This window comes from Acanthaster planci, linkage group LG19 (assembly GCF_054643075.1).
Source record: "Acanthaster planci isolate LZ-2023a linkage group LG19, COTS_SCS, whole genome shotgun sequence".
Lineage (NCBI taxonomy): Eukaryota > Metazoa > Echinodermata > Asteroidea > Valvatida > Acanthasteridae > Acanthaster > Acanthaster planci.
In genome coordinates, this window is record NC_141795.1 from 7,120,709 (window position 1) to 7,137,797 (window position 17,089).

Here is a 17,089-nt window from a genome sequence, read left to right on the forward strand (position 1 = left end):
CTGGATATTTGTCATCACACGCGGGAACACTGTAGAAGTACAGCAATATCCTTAAGTCAGCTTCACATTCGACCTAAGACAGCCACATTTTCACGTGAGTTTATCTTTATGTCTTTTTTTTTTTGGTTTCATTACAGACACTCCGAGCAGATGCCGCTTGTTCCACTTTCTGGCCTGGGTCACAGCAGGCGCTTCGCTTTTCTTCATCGTGGCTGCCCACGAGCACTACACGGTGGACGTCTTGATTGGCATGATCGTCACCAGCCTCATATTCCTTTACTATCACACGCTGGCCAACACCCGGGCCCACCTCCACCGCGACCTCTACAGGGTCCGGGTGTGGCTGCCCTTCTTCCACTACCTGGAGGCCAAAATCGACGGCGTGGTCCCCAACGAGTACGAGTGGCCGTTCCGATGTCCCTCCTTCTCCTGGCCGGCGGGGCCCAAACTTTGGCCCCGCGGCAAGTCCGGTCTCGTCGACTGATTCCACGCTCAACAAACAGGTCATCCGTAAAGCTGGCTCAAAGCCTTTAATGTTCACCAGCTACGTTAGTATTCCACGCTGTAGAACACCCACGAACTTCTACCTTCCTCGAGAGGCGGAATGGACGGTCGTAAATTTGAAGATTCCCGTGGCTATTAGTATTGAAAATGACGCCTGAAATTTAATATAATTTTTTTCCATTTCAAGCTGATCAATATGCTAGCGCGCGGTGTCTACTAGGCTTAAATGGCTTAATTAATGTACACTTAATTGTCAGGACAAAGCCTTGAAGATTTAACATGCATGAGGTACTTTCTAACAAGTGGTGACCTTTGACCTCACGAGGTGACCTCTGTGTAGATCCCATGTTAATTCGGAGCTCTGCGCTTGGTGCTTTTATAAAAAAAAGTACATTTTGCCGTAAACCTTTTTCGAAATGCTTAATAATAGTAGTAAATTCGTAACGATCTGCTCAAACAAGGCTGTAAAATGGCGGAGGCTTTTTCATATTATGCAACAATGGCAAACAAAGTTTGTACATTGGCTTCTTTGATAGTTCACAGTTGGCTGTTTTCTAGTTTCGTCTTGAAGGTACCTTTTATAGTTCTGGATTTTCCGCCGTGCGCAGTCGACAACGGAGGAGAAATGACGTCTAACCGCAACCTCTAGCATCTCTATACAGACGCTCTACAGAAATTTCCAGTTCCATTTTACGCACTTGCTGGTCAAGTATCCTGCCTATACCGAGGCTCCTTAAAATGGGAAAGAAAAATGCCGCTTGGCTCTTGTCCTCAAGAAGTTCAGAAAATCTGTAATCGTATACAGTGTTAATGTATGTGTGGCCTCACTTTTTAATGATACTGCACACAGCAGCGGAATACTGGCGCTGCTAGGAGGTTGGAACCGTAATGCAATTAAATGAACAGCGTTCCTTGTATATATACACACAGAAACACACTCAATCTGTACTAGTAAGCAGGAGGTCGTGGGTTCGAGTCCCACCCGAGTACGCCTGTGGTTTGTTTATCACAAGCCTTCGGGGGCAGACACTGAGTATACACTGTTAGACTATACACGTCGGGCAGGGCAAAAATCCAAAATTAATTCCACTTCCCCGGCGCAAATCCATCTTTGAAACATCCAATCTTGCAAAAAAAATTTGCAGTGTCTGAGCGTTGATTCAAATACATTAGATGAAGTTTGAATGCTAACATGTATTAGATGGCATTTGGCCTACTTAATGATTCGATCGTTCGAGGCGCAGTCGAAGCTTCTGCTCGTAGAGTCGCTCCTTTTTTTTTTGAACGAGAACAATCATGTTCACAAATTGTCACAGATACAGAGAGATTTTTTCATTGTTGAAGACCTCCATACTATTTTTCTAATGCCCCTCCTCTAACCACTTCGTTAGATTTATTGAAAAAGAAAATATTTTGCCACCGAAACAATTTTTTTTTAATAGTTAGTCATTTTGTAGAATGCAGTAGTGTTCTTTGTTCTTTTATTCTCATGTCTGTGTGTACATCAAAAATGTGCCAAGGAGGAGTTGTTCCAGGTTGTTTGCATTTTCAAGCTGGTCCAATTTGGTCGTGGTTCAGCCCTTAGGGAAGCTATGAATACATTTCAATCTGCGAGATGGTTGCGGCGATACACAGGGAGACACGAATTCTGGACACCGGGCAAAGGTATACATTGCCCGTCATCACAATTGCCGCTCAGTTTGGTCGTGCGCTCAGGCCTTCATGCTGTTCCTTATGATGCAAAATGGATTTCGAATGGACATCGAAATGCACACTTTCACGGTTTACCTCTTAAGCTCTGTATACCGTACCGGGAAACGTACTGGCGCACTCAATATCGTTGGCTAATGCTCAGCAGCCGGGCAGAATGCAGAGAAAAGCAAATACAAGCCGGCACACCGTTAATCACAATGCAAGGGTGCTTTGCCCACCCCCCCAAAAGCGCAAGATATTGCTTTTATTGGTGAGAACTGCTTGATCCTCGTCTTTTAATCTGCTTAAAACCATTTGCGTAGCTATTGGCATATTGGCATGTCACGAGAGAACTTACTTGTTTAAGCATTCCTTCAAGGGCAGCTGGATATAGGCCGTACAACACGAGGCCTTAATTCGGGCAGTAAGTCTGCCATTTACGTCATCCCCGCACGTCGTGAGAAAGTGTTTTTTAGTAATCGTCGGCTGCAGACGTGCTGGTGTTGACAGGCGAGCGGGATTGAAAGAGGTCGCGCGTACGCACACAGTAGACGTTGGCTTGCAGTTGCACGGCGGTATACCTGTGATCTCATCATAACGGTTGAGGTTTACAGTGGAACGGATACTGAAGTTAGACCTACCAGCTCGCAAAATCCCAGTGGTTTCATTTCTGCAGAGCCCCTGTGTAAAATTTGGGACGATCTGATGTAAGTTTTCGTATCGAAAAGAGCGGAATTAAACAAGATTACCTTGCATTCTAAAACGTGGGACCAAAGCATGCTTGAAAAGCTCAAACAGGGAGGACGCTGCATCACTTTGTAAAAGAATTAAATTCTTGAATTTTGTTCCAGAGTGTTGCAGGAAAAATATTGCTGAAAACATATTTCAATAACTCTAGGCATTGCCTTATGTTGCCGTGACTGTCTAATTTGTATAAATGAAGAACTTTTACAAGGTTTAAAAAGCTGATATTTTCTACAGTGTATATTGCTCGATATCATTGCTACTGCACTTTTATACTTGCCGTGTGCTACTATTTTTGGTGTTGTTCAATTAGCTTTGGGCGGCTTGGACTTAATTTGGATCGACCTGTGTTTGTTCCAGTTAATGACGGCTCTGCTAGCAAACATTCGCAACATGTTCACATTTGCTGCAGCTAACAGGTCTACTTGAACTTCTTTCTACGTGAATTGCGCATAGTGTGGTTCTTTAAAGTCTGTGTCATTATGCGAGAGTGACGTACAACTCGATCTGCGCATGCGCCCCTGTAGCCAAGGACAAAAAGTTTGTTGTTGTTTCAAAGGTCACCAAAATATCAATATGCTTGTCAGTGCTTGTTTGGCTATATTCAAAACCGTGTTCAGAAGACCTGACACCAAGCAATGTCTCTTATTTCGAGGAGACAGACGGCACAGGCAGAGCTGTTTATAGAGAGAGTTGTAGCAATAAGTGCCTTAATTGTTGGTGTCAAAATGGTGGATTATGGGGCAGTGCGCATGGACAAAGGGAGACTCTGAGACGCATGGTGGCGGCAGACAAACCGGTCCTTTTTGCCTTTGTGCGCGTGCTCAGAACTGAAACAATTGATCTCCATTATATAATGACTGAAACGCATGCCCCGAATTGCGCGTGCATGCCCACATCATCCAAAAAGGGACCGCCACCAAGCGTCTCAAGGTTTCCCTTTAGTACACAACAGCTGAATGCTGTATTATGCACACAATAGTATGCATATTGGTTCCAAAGTCTGAAGTTGGCGGAACTCTCTCTATTCACAGCTCTGAATACACGAGGTGTCCGGGGAGCCCACTGTAGACGTAGGATCTTTTCTCCGATTGGTCGCATTCTCCGATGTGGCACGCAGTGCCTTGCGTTACCTTTTTGAAATGACCTCACCCCTACTCGCCCGAGGTCACTGGAACAGAAAAGCCGCATCGACCCGCTGATGACTGACTTTCTGAGTAGGCCATTTTCGGTCCGACATACGATCGCCCATAAAACTCTTTTCAACTTGCAATCTCATTGGCTACAGCCTTGAACGAAATAATTACAGGCACTCAACGCTGCAAGTAACATGGCATTGTTTTTTTCAGCTCAACTTGAAATTGGAACAGACACAGGTGATTCGAGCAACAGCTCGTTTGAAAGGTCGTACATTTCCGCATGTAAAACATGTTAAATACTAGTTGATTATAGGTGAATTTCAATGATGTTGCTGTTTGCAACGTGTATGCAATGAAACATTTTACATGTATAATTATTACCACCTACAGAATGCCAAAAACCCACAGATAAGTTGGATGAGAACTACCTTTCGTCAGTGTGCTTATAGTGACACGTGACGTCCGTCAGAGCCATATTGCCAAAATTAACGCCTTTAGTGGGGATGCTGTTGGAATAAATCTAAGTGAAGATAATAGACCGATTACGCTTAGTAAGTCACTCGACCCATAAAGGTGGGCATCAAACATCAGCAAACATGGGTGGCCCCTTTCGGTGTCGTTTACCAACAATAAAGCTGACGGCTGGGAAAGTGCATGTACTCAGACTAATGATGTGCTGAGTGTTATGGCGAAAATCGGCTTTCTTTTTGGTAAACAACACTTAAACACACAACACTATGGGAGGACGCCATGTTTGTTGATATTTTATATCCACTATAGGTCACGTGATTTAGCGGGCATAATCGGTCAATTTGTTGTGTTGTGAGTAGCAAACTCGACTTAGGCCGTGTCCGAAATGGGCTTCCAGAGCTACGGCTAGGTCTATTGTCTGCGCGTCCCCACGCAATGCCAGTGGAGCGAAGACCTAGACCTAGCTCTAGACAAGAGATTCGGATGCAGCCTCAGGCTAGTATCACCACACCTTCACTATATTTTCATACTGTTTGTTAGTGAAGCAAGTCTCTGAAATGGCTATTATGTAGAAACGGCGTCGCATTGGCCGCCATTCGAAAGTGAGTTTACGCGTTCGTCTACTGATGTCTCGTTGCACTTATGAGACAAAATGGGGGAAAGTTTTGTTTTCCATTCTTTATCAAATTCAAGTTTTACGATCCATTTGGTAGTGTCCTTTAAGATGCCCCACACAGTGGCCGTGGACGCCCCGGGGATGCATCACTGTAGCAGGTTGATTTTTCACTTAATATTGACGTCACTCGGATATGTTTTAAAATCCTCTGGCAGTTTTTGCACCAAGCAGGTTGTTCCCATGTCGACCTTTTCGAAGGTTGATACCCACGCCAGCAAAGCTGTTGCAGTGCTTGCCCCTGTCTTAATAATGACCTTCTCACCAGAAATAAATGCCAAGAATGATCATTTATCACCGAAAACCACGCCAAGGTCCACAGTTTACAGATCGGGTCACAATAAAGCCGCCCCATCCCGATGTCGTAGGAATAGACAGTGGCATGCGAAATCCTCGTTTGGGTTTAAAAAAAGCTGGTGTTAGACGCAACACAGTATTCTGAAAGAATCAGGAAGAATTCAGACCCCTGATTAAATCATGTCAGATTAGTGACGAGTGTGAATATCTAAAATTCATATTTTCAACTTCGCCGTTTATTCTACCCCGCTGTTGCCTGATTCAACGCGCGCAGTGCTAGTGCTATAAACAGTGTTTGGCGAATTGGAGAGCCCTTGCAAATCGAAATTTGAAGTCGAGTTACACGCCGCCTGAAAGAAAAAGGCCGGAATTGTTGTTGCTATTAATGTTGCATGTTCCTCTTATTAGACTGAATAGGGGTCGTTGTTGGGAAACGGAGGGAATTTCCCGACAGTTTCCACGGCATGAGAAATGGAAAATCCAACTTGAGAATGTAGTTTATACAAGTTGACTATACGAGCTGAAAGCGAGGTTAACTTTTCATTTGGGGAACTTGAGAGCACAATTGAAAGCGACGAAATAAAAGTTCATTACAAATTCATTCATTTTTATAATCAGTGGATGGTTACATCCGAATATTTCGAGCCACGTTTAGAAAAGAAGTAAAAGTGAAGTTTGAATCCACAAATAGGTTGGCACCAACCGATGTGACAGATTTCATTAGTTAGATTCGGGGAACATGATTTAAAATGGCGCCCTGTGCCTTTAGCAAACCAAGGGATCTAAAGTTATGACGGGATTACATGTATATGGTTGTGAAGCACATACATTGATAATGTGAGGCTTGAAAATTGTATGGGAACTCTAGCTCTGTTCTTCTCATGTTGGCTGATACGTTCTGCTCGTTCGTGCTGACATGGTTGCTCTTCGAACGCTGAACCAAAGAACGGGAATTAAGTCCTGTACAGTGGCAAAATCTAACTTTTGAAACCAATGTTAAGCTTCTTTTCCGCGAGAATATTTCTCATGACAAAGGAAGACGATCGCGAACTTAGCATCGTGATTCGATTTTTTTCGGGGGGGGGGTGAATGACAGTTTTCTTTAATAGCTGTTATGAGAGATAACCATGGCTGTGCTTCATTTCGCATGAATTTCATAACGAATACGGCACGTCTATTTGTGAACATTGAGCCGTCCATACATGAAACTCCCCCGGCGTGGTACATGAGTACCCTTTGACATTCACCCGTGGATCGATCAGGCGCTGCATGTATACTGAGTTGATCACCATGACAACGCACTGTTCATTGCATTTCATGGCTTTCACCCCACCTTTCCTGGTGATAGCGTGTAGTTAAAAGTTGAATGCCCACCTTAGCACTAGGCAGACCTGGCTGTGTGCCGAGTTCAAAGAGATTTTTGTCATGGTTTTTATACTATTTAATCCGCTACATCACTCTTTATTCATAACGATAGGATTTTCTTTAGCAAGCCCTGGCGATTCTAAAAAGGCTGTTCGTTTTTTTTGCGGGCATCTGACTCTTCAGAGCTGTCGGAATCAGTTGGCGAACTTTCAATGAGTCTTACTTAATTCAGCAGCCAACCAAAGAGGGGACAGAGGTAGAAAGGGGCCGTCTGTAAACCCTTATTTAATTGGCTGTAAGGGGTATTTATTAAAAAACACAAGTGTATGTACTAAAGCAGCCATAAGCACATTTCCAAGTAGGCCCCTTTAGCCAATTTATGTAATATTTGTAATTATAGACCTACCATTGGGTTTCACACACACCGAAGAGTATATTTATAGTTGGACACTTGCAGAGTAAACATTATTCCCAATTTTTGGGAAGAAAACATTTTCGTTTTCAATGACCAGCAGGTACACTGTACATAATTCTCAAGTATATTCATTTCATGTCTTTGAAAATAACTGCTACGTTTGTTTTCATTATAACACAACGAATGTTGCTTCGACTGCTACGTTTGTTTTTATTTAAACAAAATTGTATTTTTTTCATATTGATACTCACGTTCTTCCAACATAATTTAATTCACAGTCGCTTTATACTATGGTACTCATTGTCTTACGTAAATTCCACTCTAAGTGTTGAATTCATTGTTTTGCCGCTCATACTTTTTAACACGCGGTGCAGAATGTCAAAGTTGGCTGATGTTATAAAATGACAGTGTCGCACAAATGCAGGAAAAGAATAAAAGAGAGCTAATCCAAAAATTATATGCACAAAACTGATTAATTATTTTTATTTTGTGTGCTTACTGCGAGTACGAGGGATCACAGTTCTAAAAATAGGTCTGCTATAATCACGATGTCATCAGTGGCTTATGGGGGGGGGGGCTTGCCCCTGACGAATTTTATCTTGTACAAAGAATACTTCATAGCTAAGAAAGTAATCAGTAAATTTATTTATCAAATATTAACACTAAAACCCTGACAGACAACACCATGAAATAAAAGCAAGGATGACGGGACTACGAGTATTAAAGGCTTTTGATATTTTACCTAACATCGTTTTGAATGAAACCGAATCCGCATTTCTGATTATCTACATCAGATATGGGGACTGTTGAGTTAATAAGGTCGCCACAATGCGCGCCTCCAAGATTTGGGGCGTTGGCCAATCACAACGCGCGAAATCTGTCGACCCAATGCGCGTTTAGAAAGGGTAGACATTATTTTGCGCGATGTTATAGGCTAACGCGCTGCAAACTCTTGGAGGCGCACTGTTGTGAATCGCTAGTATTAATAGTTGAAAGTCTACTAATAAAATACATGTATCTTAGCCACTACATTTCAAAGTTACATTGCAGGTCATTGATACAACTATAACACAAAGACTAAACACCAGCCATTTTTAATTTTATAGTTAAATAGGATGCAAATTGAATGACCAACATTTGAAGCAAAACAAATCTGTCAAAGAATTTTTTTAAGGTTTACCAGATTAAATAATTATTGAAGTATTCATTAAGTTTTTTAATTAGCTCCTCGCAAACGTTTTCTCGTCATGGTTTCAAAATGTCTGATTTGTAAGCGTTACAATAAATAGTCAAGATTAATCCCAACTCAGGCTTAGTGACAACAGAAGATCATTTTAGCTTGTACAGAATTAAATCTGTAAAATGCACTTTGCCTATATTTATTTTAGAGTTGGTCGACGTGCTACGCAATTCATAATTTGCCAATATCAGTTTTATTATGACTTCCTGCGGGTGTTTTTGTCATAATCGAAATTGCACTTTGATTTAGCCTCGTTATTAAGTAAAAATCCGGCGTATTCCTTACAGATACTTCCCAGGAACAAAATGGATATCCAAAATGTGTCTGAGATGCTTTGGAGAAGTCAAGACTTACTCTGGTATTTTTTTCAGAACTGAGTTTTTCAGACAATAACACAGCGCCACCAATAGTTATGATACAGTTACTAGTCGGGAGTCTGATTTTCGTAACGAGACGAAAAGGTACATGTACAGACGTACAGTACTTGTACATGTTATGCAGGTGCATACGTCAATGCTAGTACTATACTAACCATGGCGTCAATGTTTAAGAACCTAAGGACTTTGTCATGTTTTGCGCGACAATTACTGCCATTTTCGAGATGTACCAAGCCTCTGCAGAAACAAATACCCTCAAGAAGCCAAGGAACGTATGTCGATATTGATGATAATATAACCGGACTAAATGACGACCAGAGGCAGGTAGGCTTAGCCCCACTAGTGTCATGAGTGTGGCACGGTCACGGAGTGAGAGTCCGTAGCCCAGGTTGGACGTTGTCCTTATTTCATTACGTAGTACGGTCAGGGAGTCCACCTGGGCTAGGTAGGCCTACTTAAGTACTACTAACAGTGTTTGAGATAAAGACGCGGCTAGAGGTGGCAAAATCTTAAAAGCAAAGCTTGTGTCAGCCATGCCATTACAAGAAACAAACAAGCCTATGTTGACGAGGTGTCCAACATCTGGACATACACGATTAAAAGGAGATCATTTTCCGACTTCCATGCCATGGTCTGACGGTCCAAAATTGCCCAAAGGAACTTAGGCCTAACTTGAATTGTTAAAGGGCTCATGCGATCAATTTTTCTTCAACTCTTTTTTTTGCATCTTACTAAATTATAAAACCTATCAAAATGACTAACATTTAGCAACTGTTACTTTTGTTGTTACATCTGTAACTGACTTCCTAATAGTAATGTTGCTTACATTGCTCACAATCTCATTGGTGAGGTTTAAGATGTCAATCATGATATCATGTTGTTTTTTGCTACTCATCTGCAATTGTAAATGCTCCAAGCATTTTTTAACTGGTTCTCATGATTTTAATTAAAAACAGCATGAAGCTGTTCTTATCACATAAACATGCACGTTACTTTTAACGATCTTTGTAAAACCCTTGTTGACCTGATGTACATGTAATGTCAAGTAAAATTGTATTGAAATTGGAGGATTTGGGATTGTCGGGGTTAATTAATAAATACATATACATGTAAGTGTACATGAAGTATTGTCTATTAAATTGCATTCACTCTGTGTTATTTGGGTTCTAAAGTTATTTTTTAAAATAAAATAATGTATACTTGATTTATGTCGCGGATTTGGGCAAGCGGTTCTCAATAGTGCGCAACATTAACACTTTTGAAAAAGAGTATGTTGTTCCTGGTGCTGTGGGCTTTCATTTCCTACCCTTTTCCCTCCCTTGCCAGATGTTGATCACTGAATCCAAAAACTATAGGCATGTTGATCCCATGACCCATAGTCTATACTCGGCATTGTTGTTGGGGTAGTGAATATTGGAAATCCACTTTTTAATACATATGTCTACTAGGCGGTCATGCCATTTAGTGTCAACAAGCGTCAACAACTTGAAAATGCCTTCTACAAATTTAAAGTGGTTTTTATCATCGAGACTCTAACACTTGCTGCTGCGTAAAAGAAACACCGAATTTGCTTCCAGATTCTCGCAGGAAAGTGGAAATTTTTTGCCATGTCTGGGGGCCGCGATCTCTCTTTCCTCTGCCGTCCATTCCAAAACAAGATGGCAGCCGGCGGGACTGCACAAACAGGCCCAACTTTGTCAGTCAAATTTCAACCCTCAGAGATCATTTCTGATTGATATGATACATTGAATTTGATATGTAGGAGCCTAATTATCATGGTAAGTAAAAAAATTTTCATAAATATACTTGAATAACTTGTTGACGCTAAATACATGTAGCATGACCCCTACTACATGTAGGCACTACTGGGCCTGTCCTACATAGGCCTGTAAATTGTCCATGGTTTTCCAGACAACCAAGGGCGCCGTTGCTGTGGCGTCATTTTAAGGCATTAGCAGAATATCAAGAAATCAGCATTCCATAGCATACATGTAGGTCACTAGGTAACCAGGCTAAATGAGACTAAGGTTTGCATTTTGGTTGTAGGTTGTTGCAAACATGCTACATGTATCTAAACATGCTAACCTGATCATGAATAAGGTATTGTCGCTTGCCACAGCCACTTACATGTACGACATCGAGTGCAGACGACATTGGTCGGCAATTTTAACATTCATACACCAATTTTCCCCCCCCCCTCCTTTCCAGCTCAGAGAATCCGTTTTTCGGTTTGTCCAGGATGAGCTTGCACCCAAAGCTGCCGAGATCGATGCCAAAAACACATTTGAAGGACAGCGGGTAAATAGAAACATGGCCGCCTTTGTATTTCCCAGCAAAGACCACTGGATGACATTTTTCCCCATCGATAGCCCCACTGCGGGTGATCAGAAAGCAAAAGAGCTGCACCACATTCCCCCTTTGCACAGCCTCAGGTGTAGGGGAGGGAAGTGTCAACAAGCATGTTCTGAATAGTTGCACATTCTTCACAGAACGGTATAACCTTACATTCTCATCAACCCTTCGCAAAACCGTCTGAGCCAAAGGTTTTGAAGAGTGCAGGTGCCTTGTTTGTTCAGAGTGCTCAAGAAAATTGGAAGGATAATGATTTGCTCCTTTTCGGGGGTTCCTAATTTGTTATGGAGGTGCAGAACTGTGCTTTACCTCTTAATATCTCGAGAAAATCAGGTTTTTTCCTTCTATTTTCAGTCTTCAGAGCTGAATTTAAGATTCTGGTTTTACAACAGTTGTGCTTGAAGGATTGCTGTACATTGTAAATGTTCCTTAGGACAGCGGACTCATACCTCAACAGTTCATTTTTTTTCCTCTTCCTCTGGGCAGGAATTTTGGAGGAGGTTGGGCGACATGGGTCTTCTGGGTTTGACTGTCCCTGGTACGTCAGTGTTACAGATCTTATACATGAAATGCTGTTGAAACGGTCTTCAAGGTTCACAATGCCCACTCGACTAGTCAACTGGTGCCATGTATTTGAACATCAGTCTGACAGCACTGATACAAGAACTAGTTTTATGGTCTGGTGATTATTTTTAATAAAGTCATTTACAGTTCAAATGATTCCAAACGTTTTGGCAAAAAAGGGACTACATTTGTGAGCATAATTTGCTTTTGAGTAAAGTAACAGAGTAACTTTTGTACATTTTAAACCAAACAGTTGTGTTGGTTTTGATATCCTTTCCAGCTTAGTGAATTTTATGAGGTACTGGCCCTATGGTCCAGTGCATTTTTTTAAAGTCAATCAACCTTCGTTTTTGACATGATTCTACAACTGATAGACCAGTTTGGCAAAATTACCAGATTAGAGGCCAAATTTCTTTCAAATCAAATAAAACTCGCACAAACTGACAAACATAATAAACAAGAAGAACAGAAAGGGCTGAGTGAGGCGTAGATTTCGGGTAGCTGCTAAACTCCAAAAGTGTGCCATGCACGGATAACATTCACCAAGCAGGAGCAGAATCCCTGCCAAAACGGCCTGCAAAAATCTGGAATAAATGGTTGGATGTTATTTTCACTGTCCCTCTGTACTGCCTCAAGAGGAGTACGGCGGAACCGGAGGTACCTATTTAGACCACTGCATCGTCATGGAGGAGGTGACAAGAGGTTCTGGTGCCATAGGCCTGAGCTACGGTGCTCACTCCAATCTCTGCGTCAACCAGATTGTGCGCAATGGCAGTGATGCCCAGAAGCAAAAATACCTCCCCAAGGTGCAGTTTCTTTTCAATCGGATCTGGGCATTATGTAAAAAAAAAAGAAAGAGGGCATTTTGTTTACTTGTAACACATCAGAATTTGTTTTTAGAGTGCAATTTTGCAGCCTTATAATTAAATTTTTTTCTATATTTATTCCATTGTTTAACATATCCGCTTCAAAATAAATATTTTAAGGTTGGATAATCGTTCTACATTTCATAATATCCTAATAATTGGCACTGCCCTAAGCCTTGTTTGAGAGAGTTTGTCATTAATGCAACATTGCTTCGTTTGTCATCTTTGTAGCTGATCACTGGTGAACACATAGGAGCTTTAGCCATGAGCGAGGCGAACAGCGGCTCGGATGTCGTCTCGATGAAACTCAGGGCAGAATGTAAAGGTAGTCTGAGTGGTCGAGTTTCAACTCAGCAAAGGCAGGCCTTGCATGCTTCTCATGAGACATTGTCACTTGCGACTGATACATACAATTTCTGATTTGCCTGAAAATATTGGTTGCTATGTCTTGTCTGTTCCAAACGATAAAATTATCAACCCAAAATGATACTATCCACAAGTGATCATGGATCGATAGATCTTGCTTTTAGGGGCGTGATGCCCCTTGAAATGTAAATTCCCCAAAAAGTTTCCTTGGACTCATGAACAGCGATAGCTTCGGAGGATTCATAGTGCGTACTACTCAAAATGCCCAGGTAGTTTGGTTTAGTATAATTTCCCTCAGTTTTTGTCCGTTTTTGCATTTAATTTAACCAATCAAGGGGATCATTACTTACTGAATGGGACAAAGTTCTGGATCACCAACGGTCCCGATGCTGACGTTTTGATCGTCTATGCTAAGACGGATCTGTCAGCCGAAGCCAAGCACGGAATTACAACATTCATCATAGAAAAGGTAAGCTTTTTGACTCATTTATCGATGAGACGATAAACTTCTCCTGATCTGGCCAGTTGATTGTATGCACAGATGATAGAGATCAGCAGCATCCATAGGGAACAGCACTGCATTCATGCTCTTATATTTTGCTTTTGTGGGACTTTCGGACAACTGACAATTCAACTTTCGTCGAATAAACAATCAAATACTTGCATTGATGCAGTTTTTAATGAAGGTTTGAGGAAGTCTTGAGAGCTTTATGATGGTGTTTGTACTTGTTCCCATTGACCTCTGACCCCCCAGAACTTTGAGGGCTTCAGCACGTCGCCAAAACTGGACAAGTTGGGCATGCGGGGTTCCAACACATCGGAGCTCGTGTTTGACAACTGCAAAGTGCCGGGTAGGATGCGACACACGTTCTTATCCATAGCAATCCAACTTTTCAGTCCACCCACCCTGCCCTTCAGTTGGTATAGTTGTAAAATTTGCAGTGTTTCCCTATAAAAAGGCTCCTGTAGAAAAAAAACCACATCACCACTGGGCCACAATGGAGAGACGAAGACTCGCGCAAGTTAACATTACGTACCCACGGTGGACATTCCTTTGTTTATGTCTAGTTCTCTGGTAGATATTGCTCATTTTTTGTACACTTTGAATACAATTTTGGGCTGAATTTTCATGGATGGTTTCCAAGACTGTCGCTTTAAGTGGACCCCAATATTGTGTCAATAAAGCTGGGATTTTTTTTTTGGGGGGGGGGTAATATTGTGTGGACGTGGCTTTGTGCATGTAAGGATCACGTAACTCGCATTGTGTGGACCTGTTTTGTTCCGAGGTCCTCACAATGCAAAACAAACTCACCACTAGCTAACAGGCTGTGCTCATGACGTAACACGACCCTACAGAGACATCAGTGCTCGTCTCTCTAAATTTTATGCCTCTGGTTCATACCTGCTTCCAGTTGAGAACGTAATGGGCCCCCTGAACAAGGGTGTGTACGTGCTGATGAGCGGGCTGGATCTGGAGAGATTAGTTTTAGCCGGAGGACCAGTGGGGTAAGTCTAACTTATCTTAGTCTTCCTTTCCCAAGATCCAGACCATGTTTGGGCTTTTGTGGCGGCTGAAGTGGAGTCTTAATTTAACAGAGACGGACGTCATATGTGTCAGTTGTTTTTGTAATGCATAAACTTCATGTGTTTATTTCTTCCTCAGTCTGATGCAAGCTTGCATGGACGTCACTGTCCCCTACTTGATGACCAGAACAGCCTTTGGAAAACCAATCGGTGAATTCCAGGTAAAAAAACTCAAGACCTGTAGAGAAGACCTGAAGAGATAACTCAACTCACTGTCTGAAACTCAGTAGAATCCACCAAAACAATACATTGATTAGTAGCGTGACCCATTTTCTGATTTGCTTGGGGCTTTTGTCAGCTCATGCAAGGCAAGATGGCGGACATGTACACACGGTTGAACGTCTCTCGGTCATACATGTACAACGTGGCGCGGGCAGCGGATAAGGGTTTCGTCAGTGCCAAAGATTGCGCAGCGGTGATTCTGTACACAGCGGAGAATGCCACCCAGATGGCTTTGGATGCTATTCAGTGCTTAGGTAAGAACACAGAAGAAAAAAACAGTTATTAAAAGAAATTAAATGTAAATGAAGCGATCAGGATTTGGCATAAGTTTCCACTTTTACAACACATACGGGCTGGAGTAGTCACAAAGATACAACTTGATCACACTTTTAGTTCCAGAAATATTAGCCTTCAAGAATTTGACAATAGTTTGCTTGTCATGTGACTTGTGAGAATGCCAAAATGACGTCAGTATTCAGTGCCTGCCTTTCGATTGAATTTGATAAAAATTTTACCGAAGTGCTGTTTAGGATAAGCCGTGTGCTATGTCTATGGCTTTCTGGGTGAAGAACAAAAAACAGTTGTGAGTTTAAACCTTTTCCAGATTTTGACAGGAATAATAACGGTAATGTATCCCGAGTTTGCTGATTACTCTCTTTCTTTTTGCCTTGATCAGGCGGGAATGGTTACATCAATGACTACCCCACTGGAAGACTGTTAAGAGATGCCAAGCTGTATGAAATAGGGGCGGGAACAAGCGAGATAAGGAGGCTAATTATTGGCCGAGCTCTAAATGCCGAGTATAAATGAGCTTTGAATATTCATGCTTCATGGGTGTCTCAATGCTGATTGCTTGAAAGTATCATGTATGAACAAGGGGGCGGAGCTTATGGGATATCTGCAGGGATCATGTTGGTTGTTCTAGATGTGCTTTATTTTTTGTATTCAGAAAGACACTTGTTTCTCCTCGTAACCAGTTGTTTGCATGGCTAGTATATTAATCACTTGCCAATGGTATTTTAACACCACAACTTTGTCCAAAGTGCAGTATTGCTTTACGAAAATGACAACTTTGTAGGTGACAAGACACCAGAATCACAGTCGTTTTCACAATTGGACTTTACAAACACTGAACCTTGGCAGTCATTCTTTCAACACTCGGGCGACTTTTTTTGCCATTTCATCATATTTATTAATACCCGGAGACAGTCTCGCAGAGCGTTGATTTTCTATGATTGAATGCCCAGCCGTGGCCCATGGCTGCTCTGCTGGAGTCTACCAGAATCACTCAGCGAGCAGACAAGCGCGGACGTCACCAGGCACTGCCAACTAAAAAGAGGATGAAAATTGGCAATTCCAACGAAAATGTCTTTGAAATTTGCTGGTGCTAAGTGCTTTGCCCCCTGAAAAAAATCCTACCCCGCGACGGCCACGGCTATTAAAGATGTTTTAAGTTTTTCTGCACGACAGTTATTTTGTTTCCTTCAGGAAGGGATGCCGGTATATTTTCCTTTTCGTGTGACATGTCCGATTGCGACGAACTAGTAACCTTAAAAGAAGTGCCAAAATGGCCTTTTATGTTTTTTATTTAAAACTCTAGTAGGAGTCTTCGGTAAGTTCGGACAACTGAAAAAAGAGCCGATAGATGTACATGTACATCTATTTGTAATCATGATCGAGCCTGAATTGTCAATTACACATTGTTCCAAGCACGTGGAATTTATTTCTTGGGAGGTGAAAGATTCGCCAGTTGCTTTGTGGGTATGAAGAGTGAGGAAGTCGATGTGGAAGACATTGGTAATTCAGAGATTTTTTACTTGTCAGATTGAAATTAAAATCTTAAGAATCCTGAAGAAAAACCGAGATGGTTCTTGTACAGTGTACTACGTTTCCACTTATCGTTCATGGGGAACACGGAGGGGACAGAAGGAATGATCGAAGAAGAAACAGTGGTAATAACCTCACTCTGTCAAAAAGTTATTCATTTGTAAAGTTGGAAAAATGTATGTCAAATTACATGTATTTGATATAATAAAGACAGGAATATATTGGATAACTTGAAAGCTCAAAAGTTGAACACATCTGACTACCTGTAATGTGGTTATATCCATAAGCTGGTATGTTGTGAATTAATTATGACAGTTTTGGGCAAGTTCGAACGATGACTGCAGTTAACGCGAACGATGGATGGTTTAGACTATCTAGTCGACCATTTGGG

General features: G+C 41.8%; 2 protein-coding genes across 3 annotated transcripts in view; both read left to right on the plus strand.

The window, feature by feature from the left end:
- LOC110977596 (sphingomyelin synthase-related protein 1-like) overlaps positions 1 to 7,757 on the plus strand; it is a 31,416-nt gene extending 23,659 nt beyond the window's left edge. For both annotated transcript variants that reach the window (XM_087149124.1, XM_022231860.2), the window contains one exon: positions 138 to 7,757. In XM_087149124.1, the coding sequence (XP_087005250.1) occupies positions 138 to 484 (347 nt within the window). In that variant the 3' untranslated portion in view covers positions 485 to 7,757. The remainder of the gene's footprint in view (positions 1 to 137) is intronic.
- A 1,238-nt stretch (positions 7,758 to 8,995) lies between these two features.
- Positions 8,996 to 16,942, plus strand: LOC110977595 (isovaleryl-CoA dehydrogenase, mitochondrial-like). Its single transcript, XM_022231858.2, has 11 exons — positions 8,996 to 9,241; positions 11,126 to 11,215; positions 11,756 to 11,807; positions 12,470 to 12,639; positions 12,931 to 13,024; positions 13,401 to 13,534; positions 13,820 to 13,916; positions 14,478 to 14,571; positions 14,729 to 14,810; positions 14,948 to 15,125; positions 15,548 to 16,942. Exons 1-11 carry the CDS (start codon positions 9,074 to 9,076, stop codon positions 15,679 to 15,681), a joined length of 1,293 nt encoding a protein of 430 aa, XP_022087550.2. The 5' UTR covers positions 8,996 to 9,073; the 3' UTR covers positions 15,682 to 16,942.
- The last annotated feature ends 147 nt before the right edge of the window (positions 16,943 to 17,089 follow it).

Bases quoted from the DNA above. Each gene is read 5' to 3' on its own strand.
- LOC110977595 (XM_022231858.2), top strand. From the start codon at position 9,074: ATGGCGTCAATGTTTAAGAACCTAAGGACTTTGTCATGTTTTGCGCGA. The intron at 11,216-11,755 runs GTAAATAGAAAC...TCCTCTGGGCAG, and splicing joins ACACATTTGAAGGACAGCGG to GAATTTTGGAGGAGGTTGGG. The intron at 13,025-13,400 runs GTAGTCTGAGTG...TAACCAATCAAG, and splicing joins ACTCAGGGCAGAATGTAAAG to GGGATCATTACTTACTGAAT.